The sequence below is a fragment of the Corvus kubaryi genome, unplaced genomic scaffold, assembly GCF_017639235.1.
Source record: "Corvus kubaryi isolate FWS band 111438036 unplaced genomic scaffold, C.kubaryi_AGA036_p1.0 136, whole genome shotgun sequence".
NCBI lineage: Eukaryota > Metazoa > Chordata > Aves > Passeriformes > Corvidae > Corvus > Corvus kubaryi.
Genome location: NW_024580670.1, coordinates 2,044,124 through 2,068,135, shown reverse-complemented (window position 1 = coordinate 2,068,135; position 24,012 = coordinate 2,044,124). Strand labels below are relative to the sequence as shown.

General features: G+C 46.0%; 1 protein-coding gene across 3 annotated transcripts in view; it reads left to right on the top strand.

Annotated features, from left to right (window-relative positions):
- Nucleotides 1-24,012, top strand: part of CNTN4 (contactin 4) — a 271,916-nt gene that overhangs the window by 174,310 nt on the left and 73,594 nt on the right. For all 3 annotated transcript variants that reach the window (XM_042013627.1, XM_042013608.1, XM_042013617.1), the window contains 2 exons: nt 800-975; nt 15,846-15,941. In XM_042013627.1, the coding sequence (XP_041869561.1) occupies nt 800-975; nt 15,846-15,941 (272 nt within the window). The remainder of the gene's footprint in view (nt 1-799; nt 976-15,845; nt 15,942-24,012) is intronic.

Sequence of the window (24,012 nt, the reverse complement as noted above, 5' to 3'; positions counted from 1 at the left end):
AATAGTCCTGGCTCTCAGATTAACCATCCTTTTCCATAAACATGGACAAAACTCAATTCTTTTCAGCTTTAGTAGCTGCTCTGGGGTCCTGGGAGGAAGGTGCTGTCCTCCTGCAGTGCTGTTGCTGCTGTAAAGCATTGGTGCTGCTGTTCTCTTTCCTTTGGTGCCTCTCTCTGCTCACCAGTAAATGCCACTCTGAAACCAATTAGAGTCACCAGGCCTCAGCCTCCGGGCTGTCTCCTGACACAGGCAGCAATTTAATGCCATAAAATCCATGGATCCACGGTGAAACACATTTCTGTGGTTTCCCCGTACACTCAGGAGATGGGAGGTGCTGTGTCCCCCTCCTCACTCCATCCTGGGGCCGGAATTCCTCAGTGCCCCACTTTGTGACAACATCTGCTGGAAGGGAATTTTCTTAAATTTATAAACAAATGACCAGCAAGTCAGGAGAGGGGGAAAAAATATCCTCAGTGGACTTGAATGGGTTAGAGATCCTCTTTCAGGGACTTCCCCATGCCAAATGATTAATTCCAAAGAGCAGCAGCACCAGCAACTACAGAAGCATTAATCATTTCAGAGACTGAAATATATGTCAAGGATATTGCTCTCTCAGTTAAATACTGGAATATTTCAATACCTCTCAGGAAATTTGCATTTTTCTGCCTTCTTTTTTTATTTTTAATAAGTAGTCAGAGCCATTCTAAATCTTCCTTTATTTACTTCACGCTGTGCTGTCAAATACCCAGGAGCATCCCTGAGCATCAGTGGAGCTTAACTTTGCCATTCTGTGCTCCAGGTGGAAGTTAAATGGAAGCAGTATTGACGTGGGCATGGATTATCGCTACAGCCTGGTGGAAGGCAGCCTGCTGATCAATAATCCCAATAAAAGCCAGGATGCTGGGACGTACCAGTGTGTAGCAACAAACCCCTTCGGAACGATTGTCAGCAGAGAAGCCAAGCTGCAGTTTGCTTGTAAGTAAGGAGGCGAGCTCTGTTCCCACAGTGTGCTGGAAAAACTGGGAGCTGAGTGTCTTTTCCCAACTTTTCCTGACGGATTAGAGTGTTCTCTTAATTGCTCATGGAGTGAGAAAGAGGGGGAATGGGAATAAGGGATATATATCATGATTTATCATTATTTAGCTGAAATTATATGGAGCATACAAGGTAAAATGTCTTATTTATTGAGGAAGAGGTTACCTAGGAAAGGGTCTGGCAGATGGGATCTCACCATTGATTTTTGCCTTTTCTTGGAGAAGTAAAGCTTCAAAGTGTTAAAAAGGAGCATAATCTCCACGAGGGATGAATTCACAGTGATAGATTCACAAGCCCTGTGTTTCGGTGGTACATCAGGTGTGGGCACTCTGGGTGTAAAAGGGAAGACGGGCAGCTCTGTGTTTATTTTGAGCAAAAGCAGAGCTGCAGCTTCTTGTCAAGAGCTGAGGGTAAGAAAAGGCAGGACCTTGCTGTAGATTAGCATTACATGAAATCATGCAAAGCCCTTTGGAGCATAAAGGCTGTGAGAGTGGGCAAATGATGATGCAGGACCACAAGTCATCTTTTTGCTCTTGTGGTTGTGAAGGTGAAGGCAGAGAATAAACACAAGGGCCTGTTCATCCATCATCTGTGTGGTTTCCCTGTGCTGTTGTCCTGGGAGGGGCGTGCAGTAATTACAGCAGGAATATCCTTGCAGGAGTTCAAGGCAGAGCCTTCCCAGGCATGGAGTTCTCAGTCATGGAGAATGGTGCAATGAAAGGTGCTTTTGACTGACTGGGGAGAGAAGCTGATGTGCTCCAGCTACAGAAAGGAGGGGATAAAAATACCAGTAACCCCCAGGTTCACATACTTTAGAGGGACAATTTGTAATGAGGAAAAATACAGAGGGTGCAGTCCTCTGTCTCCCCACGTAGTTTACAATAAATTATCCTTCTGCCCATGACCTGCTGGAGTTTGTCCGTGACTGAAGGCACGTTTTCCCTGGGGATGGGTAATGAGCAGCTTCCTCAAGACCATTCCCATCACTCCAGATTTCAGGATGCCAAGGTGATTGCTTCATAAACACCACCTTGGGCTGCTGCTCCCACAGCAGGCTCTGCCTTCCCGTCCATGGCCATTCCCAGCTCCCAGCGCAGCAGCAGCAGCAGCACTCCCAGCAAAGCCCCTCAGCATCACTTGGCAGGGTCACAGCTTCCCAAAATCCAGTGGAAAAGGACAAGCTGAGTGTCAGCTCCTCAAATCTGGGCTTCAGAGCTCAGGATGTGGGATGAGAAAGGAGGGTCCTCCTAATCCCACAGCGGGTGGGGAGGCCCTGGCACAGGGTGCCCAGAGCAGCTGGGGCTGCCCCTGGATCCCTGGCAGTGCCCAAGGCCAGGCTGGACATTGGGGCTTGGAGCAGCCTGGGACAGTGGGAGGTGTCCCTGCCCATGGCAAGGGTGGCACTGGATGGGCTTTAAGGTCCCCAAACCCTTGTGGGATTCTCTGATCCTGACAAGTGCAGCAGGCAGGGACTACTTGAATGGAAACAAATCCTCACATACCTGGTCTGACTGTATCGTACCTGAGAAGACTGAATTTAAAAACAAAGCTTGTTCTTTTCCAGTCATGCTTGGGAACTCAGGTAAATGGATACATTTTTGACTCGTAGATTATATTTTAGTTTGCTAAAACAGCATAATCAGATTAGAAACATTTGGATTAAAGAAAAAAAAAAATTAGGGTTTCCCAAGGTGGGCTTTGACAAAACAATTTTTTTGTCATCTCTAATCAAAGGGATTGCAACCAGAATTAGCTGAAGTAGGACATGCAGAGTGATTTAAGTTTACTACAAAGGCTCTGCCTCTAAGAAACAATAAAAATGGATTTTTGAAGCTTCACCCTTCATCTGAGCAATCCCTTATTTTCCATCCTCATCGTGTGTTGTGTGGTTTTCGTTTTGTCTCATTTTTGTTTCTGCTGGTTCTTCTGAGGCTGATGGCTGGGGTTTGAGGGGTTTTTTCCCCCTCCTTTTAAGAGTTAAATTGTGAAGCTTGGGGCATCAGGAATGTGTGTTGTTCTTCAAGGGCTGTATTATTCTTCTGTAGCCTTTTCAGGGAAGATTAAACTGTGGTTGAGCCATTCAGCCTCCTGTGGAGGGCAGACAGGGTCAGCAATTTCATCCTTGAAATATGTATTTAGGTTACAAACTCATTATGATAAAAGTGCTAATATTTCCCCCGAATACTTGTTTTTTGATATGTCATTTTCATTTCAGATTTGTCCTTTTCTTCATTTTTCTTCCTCCCTTTTTCCCCTTTCTCTTTTCCCTTTCTTTCTTATTTTTTTTCCATGCTAGTTGTCTCTGAAATTGAACATATTTTCACCGAGTGAGGAATCTGCTGTGCCACAGTAACAGAATATGGATTAATGATACCCTAAGCCCTGTGCTTGTAGCAACACAAGCTTTCAGAAAATAAAAAAGCTTTAAACTCTTGAGTATGGATCTAATAATGGCTTTTCCACAAAGATCTATGAAAACACAGCTGAACTAGATTAAATGATGTACTTTTTCTTTTAGGGGCTGGGGTTTAGCTTGGCAGTTTTATTCACTGTGCTGTGGTTTCTGTTGGGAAATAACCCTGGAATCAATCAGGAGCTCTGGCTGGGGAGCGGCGCGGCTCTGACGCGGCACTTTGGGGGTGAGCCCACCCCTTCAGACATGGGATTAAAGTTGTTTGCTGTGGCCCAGCTCCTGCTTCCGCTCAGGATGGAGATAAAGCTCCCATTGATTTTTAGTGGCACCAGAGCTGGCCCACACCCCTCCCAAAGTGATGAATTTGCAGCTTGTTCCGCCGGCTCAGCTCCCGTCCCTTTGGCAGGACAGGGAGGATGAGCTTCCAGGGTGTCCTTGCCAAATCAGTCCTACTGACCATGGAATAATGTACGGAATGGAACCTCTCACAGGTGCTGGAAGTTGTTTAGTCACCCTCTAAAATTCCCTGGAAGGAGGTTGTGGCAAGGTGGGGGTCGGTCTCTTCTTTGAGGGAACAAGTGACAGAACAAGAGGAAACGGCCTCAAGTTGTGCCCGGGAAGGAGATCAGGAAAAGTGTCTTCACTAAGGCATGGTTAAGCATTGGAAAAGGCTGCCCAGGGCAATGGTGGAGTCACCATCCCTGGAATTGCTCGGACAGTGAGTAGATGTGGCCCTTTGTGATCTGGTTTGGTGGCCCTGGTGTTTGCTCAAAGGTTGGACTCGATTTTGGGGGTCATTTCCAACCTTGATGTCTCTGATTTATACCCACACCTCCACAGTCATTAATCACCAAGGAAAGTTCTCTAAATCACCCCTGGAGAAGCTCCTCAGCTTGTTCTGCCCAGCCCTTGCAGCCCTTCTCCGGGGTGTGCATTTGGAGATCTGTGTGTTCACATTCAGTTTCATTTGGTGGCTTCTGGTGCTGCTGATCTTCCACGCTGTCCCAAACTGGCAGCACTGGTGGAAGTGGGTTCAGAGGAAATGGGACAGTGCAAGGTTTCCCTTCTGTTTGTAATTCTCTGCTAAGTGATGTCCAAGCTTTTTTTGATCACAGTGGGATGAGCGAGGCAGGACAATTCCTGCTGATTTATGAGCAGCTATAGGGGAGCATCTCTAATTAGAGATAACTATGAATTTCTTTTACCTTGCTGAGGCTGCACTCTGTGTTTTACTGCCAAAGCTTTGAAACCAGGCATTTTTGCACATCTCCAGGAGCACTGCAGGGAGTCAGCCTGGACACCCCAGTGCCCTCCACCCCAGGGGCCTCCAGGCTGTGTCTGCTCCATCACCACCTCAGCAGCAGCTGAATGATCCCGATGATGGGACCAAGCCTCTCCCAACAGATAACGCCCCTCTTCTCCCATGGAGCCATCCCCTAGGCTCATAGATGAAATATTCTCTCCCTGCTGTGATGACTCAATTTGGCCCTAAACTCCTCAGCAGGATTTGCAGTTTAACCTGAAAATTCACAAAGATGTGGCTAGCTGCAGGATGCTGGTTTGGAAATAAACCCTCTGGGAGTGGGTGAGGAGCTGTGCAGGAGCCATTGCCTGTCTCCTCAGCACCACTGTTTGTCACATGCTGCTGATTTACAAATGGGTATCCAAAGAGGAAAATCAAGTTTGAATCAGTGCTGGTTTTCAGTCATATCATTGTTTTGACCCCTGTTGTTACAAAAACTGCCTGAAAGCGATGTCTGTGAAACTGTTAGAGAAATGTTAGAGAAAGCTGTTAGAGAAATGGGATCTGCTTTTCAGGGGTTTTTTTTGTTGTGGGAGCCCATGAGGGGAGGATGGCTGATGTCTTTCCCTCTGCTCTGTGCTCAGAGGCCTCTCTGAAATCACCTTTCCAACCCATGGACATTTTCCAGGAAGGAGTTTCCTTTAAATCTCAAACTTAAACCTCCATGCTAATGCTGTGGATGTTTTCTTCAGTTTCTGCAGGCCAAAATGATACTGAGATGTCCAAGGGGCTGAGGGACCAATTTTAGAACAGAATTAGGCCCCAGGAGAGTGGGGGATAACAGGTGTGAGGTGTCCTGTGAGGATGCTGGAGCAAGGGTGGAGCATCACTGTGCTGCCTCAGGAGGTTAAAAGGAAGGGGAAAGGTCTCCTTGTTCTCTTCCTCCTCCTCCTCCTCCTCCTCATGCAGGTGGCCCGAGACAGGTGAAATTTTCTGTGTGGAATTGAGCCTGAACTGTTTCAATGTGTCCTCGGTGCCTGAGGGACAGGGTTGGAGGTTGGCTGCCTTCTACCCCCTAACCAGGGGAGCATCCTCCACCTCGCCTTTTGTACCTTTCCCTTTGGATTATTCATGAGGGGTGATCCTTGTGGGCCCCTTCCTGCTCAGGATATTCTGATTCAATCATAGAAACCCTTAACTTTCTTCTTTGTTACCGTGAACATCCTCTGAAGTGAAGGGAATCACACAGCTGTTTCTAAAAACTGGTCCCCACACACATTTTATTGAAAGAATTCATTTTATAGAAGGTTTTTTTTTTTTCCAAAATAATTGTTAAACATGAATTAGCAGCTAGGACCCAGCACTGCACAGAGCAAAGAGTGGCAGAAAATCCAGTAATAATGTGGTTGCAGTGAGAATACTTTGGGGCTTTGACCTACCATCTCAAAATATTTCATTGTGGTGGTAGAAAGAGAAAATTACTCCCAACATCCTACTGGAAAGGGTTTTTTTCAATATTCCCATTGCTGGGGTGTTTCCTGTTATATCTTTTACACGAGTAAATCCCATAATTTTCACTGTTAGTTGCTAAGAAATGCATTGTAATGGCTGCTCAAAGTCTTTACTGGTGAACCCTCATTGCCCTCGAGTGCATTCATTTTATCTTTTGGAGATTAATTGGCAAGGAAGTCACTCTTTCAAGAACAATTCATAATGAAAACACTGGGGGGGGGGGCAGCTCTGCTGAATTCCAAACAAACCAACCAACGATCCCAGGGATTGATCCGTGCGTTCAGCACACAAATGGAAGCATTTCCACAGGGATATCTAAAGTCTGAGGGTTGATGGCAGCTGATGTGTTTTAAACCTTCTGGAAATACAGGAGCAGAGGGTTTGGGCTGGAAATACAGGAGCCAGAGGGTTTGGGCTGGTTTTTCAGGAGGCAGCTGGGATTGGTGTGCCTGGCTCTGCTCGTCCTCCTTGGGAGGTTTATTTCTCCAAGGTTTTACCTCTGAGGAGCAGAAGCCCAGCCCTGCACATTTTCCTGGCTCCTCCCTCATTCTGGAGCTTTCCTGTGGAGGAAAAGATCCCTGTGGAGTACAGGGGGTGGGAATTTTCAGCATTCTGGGTGAGATCTGCTCACCTGCACTAAGATGAGGAAGTGCCCACGCCTGCCCACATTCCCCACTGCAGGAATGCATCCCTGTCCTCCAAGGCTGCTTTGCACCCCAGTATTGAAATATCCCACTCAGCTGTCTCTTGCCCAGATACCCCTTCTGTTTTTTCAGAACCTGGACTTCAAATCCCCAGCTTTTCCCACAGTTTCATTCCCTTTTTCCTGGCATTTTCATCAGCGCGCTGCCTCCCACACACGGTCACAATTCAGAGATGACACTCCCAGCCAGCCACTGCGGCTTGCACCACAAATCTGCTTTAAATCATTAAATTGTCTCAGTTTTTCTTACATCTTCAGAAATCCACTATCTTAACATGACCCAGTTTCCCCTGCATCCCCCAGAATCTCGCTCCTTTTCCCACTGAAGCCTTGCCGAGCCTCTGTGCATCCAGGCCAGGCAGAGGGGTTTGTTGTGGTGCCCAGGGGTGGCTCTGTGGCAGCAACACAAAACTCTGCAAATCAGCATCATTTTCGAGCCAGAATGTCCAGTTCTGCCCGCTGCAGAGACCCCATTTTCCCAGGTTTCCCCAATCCCACTGGGATGTGCCATCCCTGTTTTGCTCCGTGCCCTGTGACACCCCTGAAGCTGTCAGGTTGTGAGAGCAGGGCGCAGCCTGTTTGGGGCATCCCCAGTTCTGCAGAGACACAAACATTTAAACTGTGTGGTTTCCTGCCAAGTGTCAAATCCTTGATTCCTCCTCCAGTGCCTTTCCAAGAAAAAATGCCATTTATCTCCATCACAGCCCTGCTGGTCTTACCCAAAATCAGCTCTTCCACCTGGCAGTCCCCCCAGGACTGGGGTTGGGGTGATCTTAACTCAGGAATGAGCACATTTATTTGCATTTTTCCATATGTTCCCAAGTCCCAGTGTTTCTCCTTTGCTGAAATCCTGACTGAGCCATGCACAGGGCAGCCATCAGTGTTAGAGACCCAGCTCCCAACCTCTGCTCCTTCTCCACAGTCTCTGATGGGTGGAAAACTAGGCTAAGCCTCATGTAAGCTCCTCTTTTTTCATTCTCCTTTCCCTTTTTTTTTTGATGAATAGGACCAACAGGGAGTTTGCAGCAGAGGATAGATCTATAACCTACTTTACTTTCATCTGGGATAGAAGGACCCTGAACTGAGAGCAGAAATGGAGGATTTTTACCTGCTTTGTTTCCCCCCCCAGGGTTATAAATAAGCTGAATACATTATTACTTAAAGCAGCGGAAGTAATTAGTGCACCTTGTCCTAAAGCTGGGAGTCTCCTAAGGCTGCAGTGTTATTTGGGAAGTTATTTTGGTTTCTGTCTGGGAAGAGCTCAGGAGAGGGCAGGGGGTGTTGCATGGGGAGGTGTTGGAGCCTGCTGAGGATCACAGGTCACTCACAGCACCACATGTCCTCTTCTGCTTAAGAAATTCAGGGAAAAGCAAGACACAGGTTTGACATTTTTTTCCCCATCTCTCTCCTTATTTATTCATTTTGCCTTTAATATGTAAAATAAGTTATATTCAAAATGCAGATTTTTTTTTTTTTTTAAATATCTGGGGCTGAATTTTTAAAAACGAAATGATGATGTAGGTGGTTTTTTTAAAAATGAACACCCAAACATCTTGCAAAAAGTGATTGTAGAGTAGTAAACATCTGCAGAGCTGTAGGGTTATGTTTTCATGGTGTATCCTAATCACTTTTGCTGTTTTGTGTGGCCAGTGGATGGAGAACAGGACAAGAAACCAGGAGGTTGTGTTATTTGCTCAGTTATTAGGATGCTTCTTGTGACACCTCCCCTCCGTGTGATGCCTCTAAACCTCCTGAATGAAATAAAGCTCTTTACCTAGCTGAAGAAATAATTATAATCCTTGGATGAGCCTTACTTAGTGATTCTAAATCAATGCAAATCAGTATTTTCTCTAAATGTGTGGAAATAGCACTTCCAGGACCCCCAGCCAAGCACAGACTTGGCAAAGGCCAGAGGTAGATCCTGCAAGAAAATTTCTGTTCCTGTTGATGGGATGCAAGGCCAGTGCAGAACAACTTTATCCCAGTGGCTGCTTTATCTTTATTTTGTTTTTTTCTTTCCTATTTTCCCTCTGGAAAGCAAAGCCAGGAGTCAGCATTGGCATGTGGAAGATGGAGGAGCCTTAAATGTGTTTGTGGGAAGTTGGCCCGTGTTGGTTTCCCTGTCTGCAGCGGACATGACTGGCATTTCATTGCTCATTAGGCATCAGAGAGGAACAGAGTGGAAAAATATCAGCACTCTGAGGTGCTGCTGAGCACCAAAATGTGCATTAACGTTGGGAGGCTGAGCCACCAGACACCCTCTGAGGACTGGGATCTCTGAGGGGTGGGCTTTGTTTGGGTTTTTATCAAGTAAAGGGAAATTTCCCTTTGAAACTTCCTGCTGAGTGAGCTTGGGTCATGTCATCCAGAGCAGCTGGGGCTGCCCCTGGATCCCTGGCAGTGCCCAAGGCCAGGCTGGACATTGGGGCTTGGAGCAGTCTGGGACAGTAGAAGGTGTCCCTGCCCATGGGACTGGATGGGCTTTGATGAATTCTATGACTCAGCGATTGTGTTTTACATTATTTTGGGTGTGGATTTGCACTCCTGTCACTGCCCAGAGTGGGAAGGTGCAGCAGAGCCTGCAGGGAGCACTGAGGCACCTTCGATGCTCAGACATGGCCTGAGGGAGGGCTGTGCCCACCTCCTGTGCCTGTGGAATTCTGCTCTCTGCCCATTGCAGAGTCGTCTGTGCTGCAGGAAACTGCAAACAGAGCTTTTATTTTTTTAGTCTAGGAAAAGATAAAAAACTTCTGAGAGTGAAAAAACCCTGTTCGAGTCAACTCAGGGGGAAATGTCTGCCCAGATTTTCTAGATTAAAGTAGTAAAATTTTCAGAGTCCTCAGCACTTTGTCTCAAGCAGAGGAGCTGCTTCAAAATAAATGTTTGAAATATTTCCTGTAGAAAGAAGGCAAACAGGCAGTTTTTATGAAATGGAACATGAAGACAAGGAGGATTTTTTTTTTTATTTTTTCATAATATCATAGAGAAGAGTGGCTTGATTTTGGAAAAGAAAAATGGGTGCCTTGTAGGAATTTCTAAGAGCTCCTGTTTCCCTGTAAGATCGGTGGTGTGAAGGAAGGCAGATAAGCACTGGGGCTGCCTTGCAGCCCGTTTGAGAGCAAGGATCAAATCCCAGAGAGGTGGAATTTTAGCCATGTGGGTTCAGAAATCAGCCTGTCTTTAACAGATGGTGGTCAGAAAGACTTGGGAAAATTAAAACAGTCTCAACATGAGAATCCAGATAGAGACATCCAAGTCCAAGGTGTTAGAGAGATTAGAGATGTGAGTGGTAAAGTTGCCCAGGCAGTGCCTTGTTAGTGCTCACAGTAATAAAGTCCATGGAAAAAAAAAAAATTCCTGCAGCGATAGGGGTGGGGGAAATGACAAGACATTTACCTCTAAAACTTCTTTTTCCCTCCTTTTCTCCTTGGTGAAGTAGAAATCCCAGTGAAATTTCTGCTCTAAAGGTCACATTAGAAAGCTTTCATGCCCAGACTTGTAAACTATTTCTCAAATCAGTGACTCTCAAATTTATTCATTAGAACACCAGCTCTTAAACTAAAATTCTATTAAGCTCTGTATCAAAGGGGTTTTATTCCAGCCCGCACAGCTCTCTGTGCAGTCCTGACACACCAGCAAGGACGCAGCCTGAAGAACTTCATCTCTGTGTATGGGTGCAAGGGCTGACATCAAGGCCAGCTTGGAAATCAGGTGCAGTTTGGTAGAGACAGTCTTTGGGGGTGGTGGGGCCACAGATACCAGCGGGCCAATCTTGTCTCTTGTGGGTGCCAGTTAAGAGCTTTCAGCCTTCCTTCCTGGGAGTTCTTCCAACCAGTGTCCTCTCACATCCAAAATGGGTTGAGGTGCACTGGGATCTCCTCTCCAAGACTGGTTTTGTGGGCCAAACTCCCACAGTTTGTAGTCAGCAGCCAGTGGAGCGGGGTTGTCCCGTGGGCAGCCACGCCGATGCCTTCCCTGCCCGCCTGGCTGTGAGCTTCACCCAGGACATGAACGGGGGATCTGTGGTGTGTGGAGAGTTGTGCAAACAGGATGAGAACAGCTCGGGAGAGGGCATCCCAATATCCCTTAGCAGGAGGTTCTTTGTTCCGTCTGAACCAGGGGGATTCGGCCACTCCTTCTGTCAGTTTTTTGTTGGAGATGTCATTGCCAGCCTGATCAGATTCCCTTGGGATGAGTCATGTGCTCTTTCATAAAGGGAATAATCTCTTTGGCTTCAATTCGAGGACTGGACATGACCTTAAAGATCACCCTAAATTTTAGATTGCTGGGATTATCTTAAACTGATAGAAGGGGTTTGAGAAGGCAAAGCCCACTAAGATCTGCAAATCTCTTTAAGTCGTGCTCAAAAATTGGCTTTGGGTGTCCTGGCTGTGTCTGGTCACCCAAGGGGATTGGGCATTTCACACAGAAAAAGAAATTACACCTTACCTGTATCATTATCTCCTATTGAATGGGTGCTCTAAGGTTCATTTTGTATTAGTAAAGGTGGTGTTTTGTCCACTCCAGAATACCCAAAATTGCCAGTGAACATGTGCCAGCTTTCTAAAATATCTGTTCCTAAATGATCAGATTCATTTTTAACCATTCAATTTTCCTGTGTTCAAAGCACAGCCAAGTCTCCAGGGGGAAATATCAACCACAACCCCCCATAAAATACAAACTGGCTAAAAGAACCCCTCAAGTGCTGATCCCACGGATTTGTTGCTCATCTAAGTGAAGTATGAGTGTCCTAACCAAAGACTTACTTTTAGTACAGCTGGAATGACACTAAGGCAGTGCTAATTCCCAGTAATTCCCAGTTTGATGCACAGATGTGTGGATATCACCCACCCTTCTCCCTCCCTGTGCTGCTCCTGGGCAAAAACTCTGTGTTCCTTCTGTCGAGGTTCATTGGATATCTCACCCTGGAGGAATAATGATCTGTAGGGATGCAGGCCCTGTGCTTTGCAGGCTCCTTGCTGTTATCACCAACTCAGTTGAGTGATGTCACTGGTGTGTTATCAAATTTGCTTTACAGAAGTCTCTAGAGGAAGACTTTTAAGTAAAATCCAGTAACATTTTTATTTTTCCAAGCCTATTAGCCATGTTTTTCTTTGGCAATTAAAACCCAGTGATGCATAAAGCAGTGATTGATGTGTGTACATTTTTGTTGGAATATAGCAGAAGCAGAAATAGTTCCATGCCAGTTGAACAGGAAGAATAGGTGAAAATAGCTGTGGCTCTGCTTTTCTAATCATTAGGAAAAAACCCTGAACTGTAATGACAAAGGGCTCACTAATGGTGAGTTTTTGACAGCGTGTCATTCAAGGCATTGCACAGCAGAGCTGCCTCCCACACGATACAGTCACAGAAATTGGCTTTCTAAAGGACATGCAGACACCTGCCACCACCAGTCTGCATCATTGACTCTTCATCTCATTTCCTATAATATTTTTTGGGTGGTTTTTAATAGCTCTTGCACGGAGGGGTCTCTCCTAATTGCAGAACCAGTAATTGCAGAGTATTTTGTGTTCTAAAAATAGGCACGTGTGGAAAAAATAAAAGCAAAGCACGGAAAGCCTCCTCAGGCAAACAAAGCCAGCAAGACAGAGCTCAGCTTTCACAAAAAAGTAGGGATCCCTGTCACGTCCCCAGTGCCCTGAGACTGGCAGGCTCCTGAGGGAAGTCTTGGTGCTCCCTTCGAGGTTTCCAGGGCATGCTGAGTTCAGGAATTCTGTTATTTCCATTATTTCTGTTATTGTTGCAGCCAGTAATGGGAACCAAGGGGGACTGTGTAGCTGCTCTGCTGGGGTAGAAGTCTCACCTCTGGGACAATCAGTGGAGCTGTAACTGAGAAGGGATGTAAATACAGAAGTCTGAGGCCACATCTTCCACAGACTGGCATCTTACACTGTCCCCCCCAGCAGGAACTGATGTGTCCTTGTTTGTTTGCCCATCCTTCGACGCCATCTGGGAAATGTTTCTTTAAAACTTTGATTTCCGTGCTTGCCTAGGAGTCACTTAGAAAAAGAATTACCACATTTCATAAAGCACAAACCCAAGCAGGTCCTGAGAAAAGGCTGCAGTCCTTTTGTTTTGCTTATAATGGAATCTTCTTTGCTATAAAGACTGATTTTTGTGGGCAAAATTTGGGGAAATTTTTCATTACTCTGGACAACTTGGGTAATTGTTACTGTGCAAAGCCATATGGGTTTGATTAAAGTTTCCAAATGCCAATTACTGAGACAAACTACTCAGTCCTGAGGGGCTTTGGATCATTTTAGAGTGCTTAAGCTTTTATTAAACCCCATCGGAGGTTTTGGAAGGAGGTCATTCCATACAGAAATACCCTGCCCAAAGTGAGAAGCTGGTGGGCTGACAGCTGCTGCCGGCACCTCCTGGGCTTTTGAGCGTTTATGGGGGAGTAGGGATCTGTGTCAGACTGGCATCACTTCCCAGTACCTGCCCAAGTTCTGGCACTGAACACTAAGGCAGCGTTTTAATGGAGGCTACAGAAAAATCTCATTATGCCAGAAAAGCCATTCAAGTCCCCATTAAGGGGTGGGTGTTGGTGTGTGCATTGCACTCCAGTGCATTTCAGAAGCAGATGTCAGGCTTCTGTGCAAATATTAGCTAATTAAGCCTCTTCTGAGAGACACAGTTGAAGTACTTGTCCTTAGAGAGGTGCAAACTTTGTCACCAAGAGCTGAAGTGACTTTCCCAAAGTCATGCGGCAGCTTTTAAATACATCCAGCTGAAATTAAATACTACATGCACCTTTCTGCTTCTGTGGGTCCGTTCAGCTTGGTTTAGAACTGATACTGTCCAGAAAGTGTTTAAAAGGCACCTTAACTCATTCGTTAAGTAAGGTGTGAGTAGCTGCTACTCGCAATAACCTGTTTGCATTCCTGTTACACTGCTGTATTGTCCTCTTGAAATCATTACTAATTGCTAACTACTAATCCTTCTCTAATGCTGGGGTTACTGGAGCTTACAGAATATTTTTCTGTGTTCATTGGAGTCCTTGGTTTGGTGTTGTGACAATAGTTGGCAGGACACTGATCGACAGAATTGCAAGCGTTATTATTTTCTTCCTCAGTTTTTCCTTTTAATCTGATGGGTTTGTGGGTTTATTTGTTGGTTTGGGGGTTTTTTTATTGGCAAATAAAACCAAAAATCCTCCTCTGCTACCCAGGGTTTTTTAGGTTTGAGGACAAAGTGAAGTGGAGCTTGATGGTGTTGTCAGGGCAGACACCCAGAGCTGAACCACCCACTCTGCAGTTGCAAGGCTGCAAGGTGGGGTCTAAATGAAGCTTCTCACTAAAAAAATCTTCTCGATATTATTGTTCATTCCTGTTTAGGTGTTGCAAAAAGAAATCTGTGGGCTTCAGACAGCACGGGCACAATCAGCCTGATGGCTTTGATGAGGCTTTAGCCTTTCTTATAATTATCTTAATCTCGTTATTTCACTCAGAGCCCGATTTGAAGCACTTGCATGAGGCTTTTCCGAGCTCACTCCCAAGGCCTGATGGTTTGCAGCACAAGCAGTGGTGATGAATGCTCTACTTTATTTGCTGCCTCCAGTTGGTTTTGACCATTCTTGCAGCATTTCCTAGATGTTCATCCAAGCAGAGGCTGCTTTTCCTGGTAGCAATCCTTTTCTTGTCAATATTGATGTAAAAAATAGCACATATATTCCTGCAGGCATTATTTGGGCTTTAGGCTATTACTCCTCCTGCAGCTGTCCTCAGAGAGGATGGCATCCAGCCTTGTGCCCGTGTGCAGTCAAAATGTATAAAAATCTGTGCACTGGCAGGTGGCCAGAGGAATGTAACAGTGGTTTTCTGTAAAATTAAAAAAAAAAAAAAAAAAACCTGTAAATTTTATAGAATTGAGGAATGAAAAGATTCTATCTCTCTAATTGATAATTTCTTTTTCTGTTTTCCTTTTGTCCTAAGACAGAAAAGAAAGAAAGGCCAAAAAAGATTTCTCTCCTAAAAAGGGAGATGAAGCAGTGACAATTACGAATTTTATTTAATTATTTTTTAAGTATGTGTGCAGAAACCATTTTTAAGAGGGGATAAAAATCAAGGCTCAGTTTTCCATCCCTGTAACCTTATAATGATGTTCCTACCAGTTCCTGCTGATAAATATTTATCACCTCTGTGTTTTCCCAACTGCACTGACAACAGGTTTGTAATTGCCAAACCAAGGCTCAGCTACGCTGGAAACAAGGAAAAAAAAAAGAAAGCTGAAATGCAGGAGATTGTTAAAGATCAGAGGCTGCCAAAGTGATTCCATGTCTTGGTGCTCCCACAAAGCAGCTGCTGGTGACAATCCTGGTGTCACTGCTCAGCTCAGAGTCACCTCCTCACTTCATTGCGAGTCTCTTGAATTCAGTGTGCAAGGAGAGCAGAGGGAGTTGTATTTTTGCAGTGCATGGGCCCTGAGGAGAGGAAAAAAGAGAGGTGGAAGGAGGAATTTGATTTAATCAAAGCGCTCTGTGGCTTTACATGCAGCTGGTACAAGAGACTTCCTTGTGGGAAAGGAAGGCTCTCCACACATGGGCCGGGAGGGCATCAGCAGCGAGGCTCCTGCAGGGAAACAGGCTGGGGTGGGATGTAATTGGTTATTTAAGGCAGCAGTTCTTCCTAAATTCATACAACAAAACTCCCCCAGCATTACAGGTGCAGGAATTTTCTGCGGGTGTGTCTGCTGCTGTGGGTAAATCAGCACCTTCTCACCTTTCCCAGCCTGGGGAAGCATTTCCTGATCCTTTTGTTGATGCTCCTCAGCCTCCTGCTGCCTCATGTTTTACCCAGATCCCACCAGCCCACCCTCCAAGCTGATGTTTGCTTTATTTTGTCATTTTCCTCTTGTTCTTCTCATAAGGAGAAGCCTCTGATCACCCTTTAACAGAGTTCTTTCTCTCCTGGCAGACCTTGAGAACTTCAAGACCAGAACGAGGAGCACGGTGTCCGTCCGCCAGGGCCAGGGCATGGTGCTGCTCTGTGGGCCCCCACCCCACTCTGGAGGTAAAGAGCTTTCCTTCTCTCAACTTCAGTGTTTGGAAACGAATTGTGAGGTTTCCGTTCTCGAGGAAGAGAATTCCCAGAATTTTCAGGAAGTCTGAAGCAGTCACCTGCAAGGAGAGGGCTGTGGCAGGGCCAGCCTGGCTGTGGGGGTCATGCTGGGTGACTGGGGAAGCTCCAGTTGGGGGTAAATTCAGAGAAAAAGCATTTTACTATGTCTGAGTATAAACTTCAGAGGTGAACTGATGGAAGCTAAAGCAGTGTGTTCATATACCAAAGACATGGCCAGGGTCATGTGCAGCCTGTCTGCTTTGTGGCCCGGGTGTGTCTTCTGCTAAAAAGTTGTGGATTGCTGACAGAGCCACTTTTGTGCATCATCTTTTTATTACTATTTATTTTTTTCAAACACTATTGGCACTTTTTTTTGTCTCCTGGATACTCAGGACATGTCCAGATCACACAAGGTGCCATTGGCTTCAAAGAGGGTGGCATAAATGTTTAGGAAATGCCAAAGACTTCTTTCAGTTTAGCACAAACTTATTTTAAACGTGCCAGTTTGTGGCTTCCTGAGCGTGCGTGTTGCACTGGTGTGTTTAAATTGTGTCCGAGAGGGAGTGGTTCTGGCAGAATTCCTGCTGGATGCCCTGGCTGTGCCCGACAAGCTCCATGTGTGTGTCCCTCCCCACCAGGACCCACAACCAGTCGCTGCAGCTGGCTCCTCCATCAGGGCGCTGTTTGCTCCGTCAAAACATCGGAACATCTTCCTCCGATCCGTGTCCCTTTTAAAGGAATTTGCAGTCCTGCTTTGAAATCTGTCTGGCCTCATCAGCTGGATGGAAATTGCCCGGTGGACCATGTGCTGTTAGGCTGAGCTTATTGCTCAGATAGGAGGAGACAGGGCCTTGAGGAGCTCCTGGGCTCACGTCTGACCAGCTGACAGAGCTGCCCATGGACTTTGTCCCACTGGGGCCCTCCCATTTCTCCAAGGCAGGAGGCTCCCAGAGGGACACAGGGATTGCAGGAATTGTGCACATTTGTCTCCTCAGCACAGCCCTGCTCTGCAGTGGCTGAGAGGTTCCTGTTTTGCCATAAGAAATCCTTGCAGGGTGAGCACCGTGTGTGGAGATGGGGCAGCTGGTGGGGGCAGTGAGCAGAGAGAAGGCAATCGTTGTTCAGGTGCTCCAGGAGGAAGGTTTGGTCTGGGTTTATTTACTGGTGGTACAAAAAACTGCATTCCCAGAAGGTGCTGGTGTTATTTCCAGCATGGGTTCAGTAAGAGGGACAGAGCCTTGTGTGCTGATGGGGAAGTGAGAACATTCCTGGTGCCCAGAGGGTAACGATTTCCCTCAGTCATTTGGGTGATGGGAGATGACTTCCCCTATGACCACCATCCATCACCTGCTCTGTTGCAGCCTGAAAATTCTCTTAATTGTAGCCAGAGCCACAGCTAGTCTAACCTGACACTATCACAGCTCTGTAACCGAGCTGGGCTGGCGTTACTGAGCTTGTTGGTTGCTGGCTTGCACAGAAAGTATTCACAGGCAACTCAAAACAGGTTAATTCAGACCACTTGTTCTGCAGGAATTCATCTGCTCTGCGGCAACATTTTCTTTTACTTTTCCTTCCTCCCAAGGTTAGAAATAAGATGAGTTTTAAAAGTCACAACTGCAAATTGATGTTTCTTGGTAATCGTTGTGTTTCCATAAGCCAACTGCGCATGTCCCGCTGTGATCGAAGCTCTTGGCTCTGTAGCAGCCACTGCACAGTCCCAGAGCCTTCTCCTGCTCAGCCCTGGGCAGAGGGAGGTTCAGGAGGAATATCAGGTGTCAGTGGGAAGCTGCTGCTCATCGGAAGCCGCCGTGTTCCGTGGGCAGCCCCGTCCCCAGGGCCCCAGCAGTGTTGGCAAAGCAGAGCTGTAGAGATCAGCTCCTTCCAGTCCCCCAGTGTAACATTGCAAGTGTTTAACGTTGAGGTGCGACAGGAAAAAACTGTTCAGCTTAGCAGTGAAAAATAATCCAGCTCATGGAAAGTGTGAGCGGCATTAAGAGGAGAAAATGCAATTACTTATTTTAGAATCTGATTAGGGCAGCGAACCCAACTTCATCATCTTTGCAAAAAGTGCCTGATGTCATTAATGACCAGTGCTGAAATACAGGGCTAACTGTGGGAAAAAATGCACTTTCATATTATTTATTTTTTACTTTAGCTTTGTATTTCATTGAAAATGAAATCTGAAAAAATATAATTTAAAAAAGCAAAACTATTCAATCTGAGAATTGCTGTTGCTCTGGTGATGAGGGTATTCACTGCAATAGCAGAAGCCTGAAAAAAACCATCCTGGCCAGGTGTGGAGATTTGGGAAAAGAAAAATAGTAAATTAGAAGGGAATTATTTCCTGTCAGCCATTGTCCCTGGTTGTCTTGGGCTTAAAAATTGTGGCTTTATTAAAAAGATGCTGATCGGCGTCCAGACCATTAACCTTTCAGCTGTAGTTCACTCCGATTCTTTGCCACTTGGAAATGTCCATTTTTGAGGAGCTGTCAGCTAAAAGCAAAGTTATGTTGGCCTACACACATTGGTTTTTGAGGCTTTCTTTTTATTTTTTCTTCTAAATGATGCCCAATAAAGAGCTTCCTACTGTTCAAACATTACAGGAAATTCATCCTGAAAATGAGTCCAAATGATGAACAAGTCTTTTCAGCATCAACAAATGGGCTGTGTACAGCTCGCACAGAACAATCTGGGCATTGCCGTGCATTGTCCCCATTTTTGGTTTGAAATGAGCTGGAAATGCAGCACATGGATCTCAGCTCCCCCCCAGACCCCAAATGGAAATGGAATGCGTGTGCGGCGCGGCGGCGGCGGGGAGCCGCTGTTTGTCAGGTCACTGCCTTGTGCTGGCACATTTTGTTAAGCAGCATAATGATGTGATGGCCTCCTCTGATGAAGTGCATGCTGAGTGCTGGAGATTTGGAAAATAAACGTTCATCTGCAGCTCGGGAGGTGAATGGGCTGGAAAGAGGAGTGAATGCAAATCAAACATTTGCTTCTGTCACGTTTTCTGCGCTTGAAGCATTCCCAAACCCCCGAGGCCAGTCCTGCTGTATGGATGACCCCTTTGTCTGTTAGAAGTTCCAGTTCTTTTCTCTTCCTTTTTTTTTTTTTTGCCTTCTCCATTTGTTCCTAACAGACTGGTAGAAACCTGCCTGGGTTGTTAGGATTTTTCTGAGATAATTACCCTGCGTGTGAAGGGTGTTCCCTCATTATTTCTGCAGCTTGTTTAATCAAAAGCCCAACGATGGTCATGTGTCAACCATTCCACCCTGATACTCCCCAGAAGAAATCATTCAGGAGTAAACATTGCTCTGGGAACATGGCACTGGGGCCTGTGTAGCAGCACGAGGAGCAGCTGTAGGTGTTTGAGTGGACAAGAGGAAACAGTCAAAAATCCTAAAAGTCTGTGTGTAGCTCAAATGTGGCTTTGGTGTTGGTGCAGAACACCAGGGGCCTCATCACGGCCACTGCAGGAACTGGGCACTCCCCAGTGATGGAGCCACAGAAATGGGTTTGGACATGGGAGGGACATCAAAGAGTTTTTGTGACTTTTGTGTTGAGATTTAATAAGGTACCTCAGCCTGTCTTAGGGTGAGCTCTAAAATTTGGATACCAGAAAACAAAGCTCTCCTGCTTTATATTTCCAAAGCCCTGTGAGATCAACCATTGAGTCACAGAATGGTTTGAATGGGAAGGGACCTTAAAGCCCATCCAGTGCCACCCCTGCCATGGCAGGGACACCTTCCACTGCCCCAGGCTGCTCCAAGCCCCAATGTCCAGCCTGGCCTGGGACACTGCCAGGGATCCAGGGGCAGCTCCAGCTGCTCTGGGTACCCTGTGCCAGGGCCTGCCCACCCTCCCAGGGAAGGTTTATTTCCCAATATCCCATCTAACCCTGCCCTCGGGCAGTCCTCCTGGTAGGTTGTCACCAAGAGCAGAGTACAGGGGAAGAATCTCTTCCCTTGACCATCTGGAGCATTTCAAGCCAAAACAGGAAAAATATCACTAAAACAGGCTTTGTTTTTCGTTCTGTTGCATTTTTAAGCCGTTTAGAAACCACAAAGCATTTCAAAGTGTACAGCAGTGTTCCAGTTAAGCTCCTGGTGGAAATGTTTTCCTTCTGAGGAGCTTTGCAGGGGGAAACAAAGTTACCTTTCCTTGTTTGCTTTTTTCGGTGCTGTTAATCAAATTTGGCAAGATACATTTCTTGTTGAGATAAACTTAATTGAAACAAACAAACAAAAAGCTCCAAAATCCAAAGCAAACACTCGCTTGTGTTTCTCAGGGCTCTGAATTGAAGTTGGGTTCTAACAGGGATATGTCTGGGAAGTATTTGGAGGTTGCTGTCCTTTTATCTCCAAATTTTAAGATAAAATATTCTTTTGTGCCAAATAGTTCTTTTCACTTAAGTTTGTGGGAGCTGAGTCCTTTAGCTGCCACTTTTGTTAGATTTATTTGATAGTCAGGGCAGGGTTAGTTAATGCTTTAACAACTACAGTTTTCCAATTCCTTCTAACATCCCTGGCACTTCGTTGTGAGTCTAGAGCCTAAAAAAATACAGTCCTGGAAAGTATTTTCTACTTGACAGGCTGGTAGCACACCCATCCTCATGCAGAACAAAGGGGCCTGCAAATCCTTCCCCTCCCTTCTTTGGGAAGATAAATGAACTTGTGTTTAGGATTTCTCTCACCCCCCTTCCTGCAAGTTTCTCATGGTTCATCTTTAGAAAGATCTATAACCATGTTCTCATGACATTTGCCTTCCAGCCCTCGTGGGAAAAGCCTGTGGAGATGGAGCTCTGCAAGTGCTGTGAGAAATGCTGAATGTACACAGAGGGCTGGTGAAAATGATCTCTCAATTACTTGATTATTTGAATTCCGTGTTCCCGTTGCATTCCCTGGAGGTGTGTCCTGTTCCGAGACCTCTCTGGGCTTCGCTGTTCCACCCCTCACCACAGCTGCAGCACATTTATTCTCACTCCTAATCTATCTCAATCATCTGGGCAAGAAATAAACCAGCTGAGGGCTTTTTTTTAGATCACAAAGTGCTCAGCTGGGCAGATGGGAACCCACTGGTGTTCCTACAGGATTTGTCTTCTCCTGCCATTTGCTGAGGGCCTCAAAGTTCCTGCTGACCCTGGAACTGAACCTCCCGTCCATGAGTTCTCTCCCTGAACCTCAGTTCCTCAGACTCCTTGTCCCTCTGCTCCTTTCTTACCTTCCTGGGTATCTGGGAGCTGTGTCCCCTTGAGTGAACAAAGGCAGGATTTCAAGGAAAATCAGTTTTCTCTCTCTGTTGTGCCCATGTTCTCAACATGCTTGGAAAATTCCATCTTCCCAAAGAGGAGGAGATTCATTAAAGCTCAGTTGTTCCCATAATTCTTTCCTATCTGATGCCATCGCTCCTGATGGAAGCACAGCCATGGATGGGAACACATCCATGGCTGTGAGCTGAGATGTTGACAGAGAATAATTCCCCCATCTTTTCACAGATTGGATGCATTCAGGTTTTCTCATTCTTTCCTGCCTTTTTTTCCCTGCTGCTATCCAGGAGAACTTTTAGTTCTGTTGCACAGCTTAATCAAGTAGAACTAACTAAATTTTAGCATTTGACAGAGGAGATGGCAATTCTGATTCCATCTCAATCTCAGCCTTTCATGCTGTAGTGAAGTGTGGACACCAGACATGTTTGCAGAAAGCACTTTACTGATTACAGTGCTGCTGAAACCACTTCTGGGCACAGAAATCATTAGCGCTGCTCACTTGTCCGCTCACTTTTTCACCCCTTTTATTATTATTTTTTTAAAGGGATGATGGACACTTCAAGGGCTGGGAACTGTGAGAATGTTTTGGTTTTCAGGGTGGCTGATGGCCTCCAGTGGGATGAAAGGTTTGAGGGGTTTGTCTTGTAAATAATCCGTCCCACAAATTGTGTCTGGTGTTCCCTCGTGTTTGTACAGCCCCCACCACGCAGTGCAAGGAGGAAGGGGAGCAAACCTGGGAAAAACCAGACCGGTGCAGGAGGAAAAAGGCAATTATCAGGATTTTTATACCATGACAGGATCAGCGAGTGGGGCATAGCAGGAATCCTGGAGCGTTTTGTGGCCTCACTCCACTACAGTAACCTTAATATTCAGCCTTTATTCTCCTGTTTCTTTCAGTGTGGGATGCCCAGAGCTTTTGAGAAATGTGGATTTTACAGAACCTGTATTCCCAGGATGGGGCAGCTCCCCCTTGCCAGGCAGGTTGTCAAAGGGCTGAGCTACCCCTGTTACTCCTTATTAAGCGACTGATGGTTTCTCCTCTTTCTCTCCTGTCTTAATGTCTTTGGAGGCCTTTGCTGCTTGGTCAGATTTGGTTCCAATTAGTGAGAAGCTAATTTAGAGAGGAGTCTCACACACATGGGTGGGCACCGTGGTTGTAAAAGTTCCATTTCTCCGGGAAACCAAGCAAAAAATCTGCTAAGCTGGTTGGAAGTTGGTTCAACTATTTGTCAGAATGCTACAGGGTCACTGAGCAGCCTGCCACGGGTCACTGCCAGGGCTGGAGGGAAAATATGAGCAGGTAAACTCTCCTATGGGGCTGGGAAAAGCAAAGAACAAAGAGGCAGGGAAATGCTTTTCCATTAGGGACAGTCAGTGATGGACTTGGTGTATCTGACTGTGGTGTTGGGTCGGTGGTGGCAGACCTGGAGCATCAGGAGGTGCTGCAGACCCCCCTGGACTGCGGGGCAGGAGTTGTCCTTGAACCTTGTTGTCCATGGATGGTTCTGCCTGCAGCATGCAGGGAAGGACAGAGGGGAGGCTCAGTTCCCAAACAAGCAGGAAAATGCCCCAGCAAGGTGGTGTTCCCATGAGCTGGGGCTCCACAGCTCACAGGTGTCTTTCCTGGAGTGGGAACATGTAAAATGCCAGCAGGATTTCCTAGATATTCCCAGGAGGAGGATGAAGGGCGAGTGCTGGAGATGTGTGGGAGATGGAGACCGTGAGGAGAGCAAAGGGTGCAGCATCAAAAACTACCTGAATCTGTTACCAGTTTTTCCTCTTAATAGTGATTGCCACTCAGTGTCCCCTAACAGCAGAGAATTCCCAGGTCCAAAGTGTCAACACCCTAAAAGTGTTTTCCAGAGCACGAACAGCTGAGCCCAAAAACCTCTGAGAGATTTATCTCAGGCCAAGATCCAGAAAACAACTTCCCAAAGCTTCCAGTTCCTGCAGTGTGTCTCCAAGGCAGGCACCCTGCTCCTGAAAGCTGGATCTGAGCAGCCTGGCAGCATTTCTGCCAAAAAATTCCCTCAAAATTCAGCCCAAAATTCACTCCAGGTGTCTCTTTCCACAGCAGCATCACAAGGAGTAGGTGTCACACACTGGGTTTCTGTAATTCGTCTGTGTCTGGCTCCATGTGATGGAGATTATTACAGTTCAGCAAAAATGGGCTTCATTAAACCTAAAATCAGGCATATGAAACCCTCATTTAAATAAAAAGTGATTGAGAATGGTAACTTCCATTTAAAGTGCATCTCCCATCATTTATTTTTTATGCTCTGCCACAGTCACCGTTTAAATTATTGAAAGCAAGAAGTAAAAAGCTTCTCAGGAGATAGAAATGGATTAGATTAAAATTAATCTGACATAATCCTTTCTCTAAAACTGCTGATTCAGTTTGTGCACAAGTTTATCAACATATTTGAGGATAAGGGATAAGGATAAATTCTCTTCTAATTTGGGAGTGCTTTGGCTTGATATTTCTGACAGCACAGGGAACATGCAGCGCTCTCTTAATTGAGAGATTTATGAAATTACAAATATTTCCAGCAGCACAAATGCCAGGCTCATTACAGATTTATGCTAATTTAAGCACCTGAGTCGGCAAATGTGATCTGCCTCATTTCTGGGATGAATTCTGAGGTGCAAAAATAGAGGCAAAGTCAAGAACAGATACTGGCCACGGGAGTTTAGAGCAGATTTTCAGCTGGCACGTGTCACCTGTCACCTGCAGAGTCAGCCCCCCAGCATTCCTTG